Source organism: Numida meleagris, chromosome 4 (assembly GCF_002078875.1).
Source record: "Numida meleagris isolate 19003 breed g44 Domestic line chromosome 4, NumMel1.0, whole genome shotgun sequence".
Taxonomy (NCBI): Eukaryota; Metazoa; Chordata; class Aves; order Galliformes; family Numididae; genus Numida; species Numida meleagris.
The window spans coordinates 95,159,419-95,163,100 of record NC_034412.1 but is presented as its reverse complement, the minus strand read 5'-3'; the positions used below and the strand labels follow the sequence as shown (position 1 = coordinate 95,163,100).

At 55.2% G+C, this 3,682-nt stretch overlaps 1 protein-coding gene across 2 annotated transcripts in view; it reads right to left on the bottom strand.

Annotated features, from left to right (window-relative positions):
- RNF24 (ring finger protein 24) overlaps positions 26 to 3,682 on the bottom strand; it is a 21,677-nt gene continuing 18,020 nt past the window's right edge. Inside the window, exons 4-6 of one of the 2 annotated variants that reach the window (XM_021393994.1) lie at positions 2,159 to 2,200; positions 1,841 to 1,920; positions 26 to 1,104 (exon numbers count right to left, since the gene is read on the bottom strand). In XM_021393994.1, coding sequence (XP_021249669.1) covers positions 966 to 1,104; positions 1,841 to 1,920; positions 2,159 to 2,200 — 261 coding nt within the window. In that variant the 3' untranslated portion in view covers positions 26 to 965. The remainder of the gene's footprint in view (positions 1,105 to 1,840; positions 1,921 to 2,158; positions 2,201 to 3,682) is intronic. The other variant, XM_021393995.1, reaches the window with a different exon arrangement.

Sequence of the window (3,682 nt, the reverse complement as noted above, 5' to 3'; positions counted from 1 at the left end):
AAAAAAAAACAGCTAATGTTTTTAAAAAAATATTCTGCTGCAGAATTCGTAGTGTGTACAAACACGTCTATGAGGCTCCACGCTCCATAAACAGTCTCGGGAGTCATGGGGTATGTACAGGAGGGACCCCCCCCACCCATAGCCCACCCAGCCCCGCGCTGCTGTGGGGTAACACTGGGACCCCCCCTCCCATAAAGAGCTGCAGGGTTTGGGGGGGCGGAGGGGGGGGAAATGATGGCTGGAAGGGGCTGAATTCGCCCCATGGGGTGAAAGGAGAGGAGGGGGCGGCGCAGCCCCCAGCAGCTTTGGCACTCGGGGAGGCTTGGGTGGGGGCTTTGGATGGTGCTGAGCCATCCATGCTTGGAAAGCTAAGGGGCCAGGCTCAACATTAACCCAAAGGGCAGGGTTTGCCCCCACCGTGCTGTGAGACTGAGGTGGTCGCACTGATGGGAGAGGCTCTTACCCATGGCGGGGATGAAGGAAGCCCTGAGGTAGCCCCGTAGCATTGAGCGGGGGGCGGGGGGAGCCACCCCGAAAAGCACCCGGCCCCAAGCCCTGGGCGGCCCTTGGGGAGGAGAAACCACAATCCTCAACAGGGATTGCAACCGGGGACAAGAATCCCCCCCCCCCCCTTGGATGGCACTGACCCCACAGCACCGCGCGGGACGGGCACCAGCTCCGGGGTGATGCTCAGAGGGGGCTAAGTGCATTCAGGCACCGCTCCATCCCAAGGCGTCGTGCTGAGGCTTCCCAGCAGTCAGTGAGCTCCGCGTTCCAGGCGAGGAAAACCCCTTTCCAAAGCCAAGCGTCGTTTTGGGGCGTGGGGGGGGGGGACGCTCCCTCCCTAAAGTGCTCTCAGTTCTCCATCCGCCCGTCCCCAGCATCGCTCCGTGCTGGTGCCGTAGTGCTTTGGTCGTCTCCGGGTGCCCCCCAGCAGCCCCGGGGCAGTCCGTGCTGGCCTGGAGCTATACGATGTTCTCCGCTCCGGGGAGGGGGCCCTGGGGGGGACCGGGGTCTTGCTTGCTGTGCAGCTGGGCCAGCTGCAGCACCGGCATGTTGCAGAGCGGGCACACCTTGCGCACCTCCAGCCACTTGATGAGGCACCTGGGGATAGAGGGGGGAAGGGGGGGGGGTCATTGCACTGCAGAGGGGAGAAGGACCCCAAAATGATGCCCCTATCTGATATGATGCACCCACGATCCCTACTGGCACAGCCACGTGCCAGGTCCGGTCCATTTCCATCCCTCCCCTGCAGCATTGCTACTGGTGCATTCTTAATTCATCACTGAGGTGCCTTTATATGTAAAATATATACATATATAACAACTATATGGCATAATACAAGAGTATAATAACTTATATAACCTACTTGAGCGGGAGGGTTGGACTGGATGATCTGCAGGAGTCCACTCCAACCCCTGTGGTTCTGTGATCATTTATAAATTTGCTATACATGATGATTTTTGAGGTCTTTCTCAGCCTAAATGATTCTACGGCTCGATGAGAAATGCCCTTGTGAAATACCAATAAATACAAAGAAAGCAGCTCGCTGCTTTCGTTGCTCCAAGGTATCTGATAATGGGATTTTCCATCTGGAGCACTGCACCCAGCGCTGGGCTGCCCAGTTCCAGGCAGACTGGGAACTGCTGGGAGAGGACAAGAGACACAATGGGAGCCTGGAGCATCTCCCTTCTAAGGAAAGGCTGAGAGCCCTGGGGCTGTTCACCTGGAGAAGGGAAGGATCTTAGCAATGGGTTGGACTGGGAGATCTCCTGAGGTCCCTTAGAAGCCTCCCACTCCGTGATGCTGTAAACAGCAGCTCCCAGCCCCCTGCACTCACTTTCTGTGGAAGGCATGTTTGCACGGGCAGATCCCCAGCTCGTCCTTGGGCTTGAACTCCTCCAAGCAAACGGCACAGATCTGAAAGCAAGTCACACGCAGTCAACGCTTCTGCACGCCAAAAAGACATGGATTCTCCAAACCGAGGCAACGCTCCCCAAAAAGCTCCTGGCTTTCCCAGGGAAGCTTCCCAGAGCCCAAAGCTTCATCTGCAGGGCGAAATCCCATCAGTTTGCTCTAGGGTCGTGCAGCGAGGACCACGCAAGGTCTGGACCCTGTGAATCCCCCCCCAAGGAAGCAAACCCACACGTGGACTCACCTCGTGTAGGTTCAACTCCTTCACCTTCTCCTTGAGTATAACCTGCAAGGCAGAGATGGGGTCAGGATGCTGCTTTTAACACACATGTCCAGCATCTCAGTTCTCCACGGATCCCATTCTCCACATGCAACCCATATCTATTACATCTTCCCTTTCCACTGCACTGATTGTAATGAAAATCCTCTGCTTTCAGTCCCAGCTGTGTGCAGTGCAAAGGTCCTTAGGCAGATTTGGGGATGGGGTGAGGTTTTGCAGGGCACAACACACAGCAGAAAGAGCATGGAAGTAAACCTGAATTCTAAAAATATACCCCAAAAATGACTCGTCCTGGATATTATCAGCAATGATTGCCACTGCAAATACACAACCACGAGCACTGATGCTGCAGCAGCTGCCATTTAACATCCCAGAGGAGCCAGAAACCACCTACAGACAATCCTCGCCCCGGTGCATGGATGGAATGAGCACAAAAATGACCAAAAAAGCCCACAACAAACAGACAGAATCATCAGAGGGCACAACCCACGAGCTCTCCTCTTGCATTCAGACCTCCTGGGCTTGCACAGGGGGAATGAGCTGTGGTGTATGCACTGACAGCTTCACTTCCACCCCGTCCAGGAACACCATGACGTACCGTTCTATATAACACCCTATCAGCCCAATCCCACGTTGGTAGGTTTCCTGCTTGAATGATGGGAGGCAGAAAAATGACACAAGCCCTGGAGACAACAGGATGTGTCAGTGGTAACCCGTGCTTATTTTCACCTCCGTGTGGGTGGCTGCAGACGAGAGCTGGGGACGTGCTGCCCAGGAGAGCTGTGGCCGCTCCGACCTCCAGCTGTGACGCTGTCACCGTTGACAAAAGCCACAAAAGGTTTGGAAAGCCCCGAGGTCACTAGGGGGCTCCAAAGTGGGAGATGTCCCCACTGCATGGGGTCCTGCCTTCAGCCACGCTCACGTCACTTAACTCTTTGTTTTCAGGCTGTTTTAAAATACACCGGTTTCTATTGTTTTGTTTTCCTGCTGAGCCCTCCTGTTGCCTCTGGGCTCACCCTGGGTAGCACCCGAGTGATGGCACCCAGACCTGCCCCTACAGGGCCAACACCTGCAGGCGACCACACGCAGCTCAGGGATGCTCGTGGGGTGCCCAGTTGGCAGAAAAACCCCAAATCAGAGCATCAGGAGCATGGAGAGTGAGGAGCGTGGGGACATGGTTCAGTGGTGGCACTCAGCAGGTGGGCTGGACTTGGGGACCCCCTGACTTTCCAAACCAGGTGAGTTGGTTCCACTAACTACTTCTCTTCTGAGAAAGAGAACCTCTCAATGGGAAGGAAAGCACGGCCTGAAAGTGTTAAGCCCAACAAGCTCACAGCCTTTATGTGGATTTGGCTCTCAGCAAATCTAGAAGGGAGAGGAAAGAAGGGAGAAGAGGGGAGAAAGAAGGACGAAGAAGGGAAGAGAGGAAGAAGGGAGAAGAAGGAGAAGGGAGAAGAAGAAGGGAGAAGAGGGAGAAGGGAGAAGAAG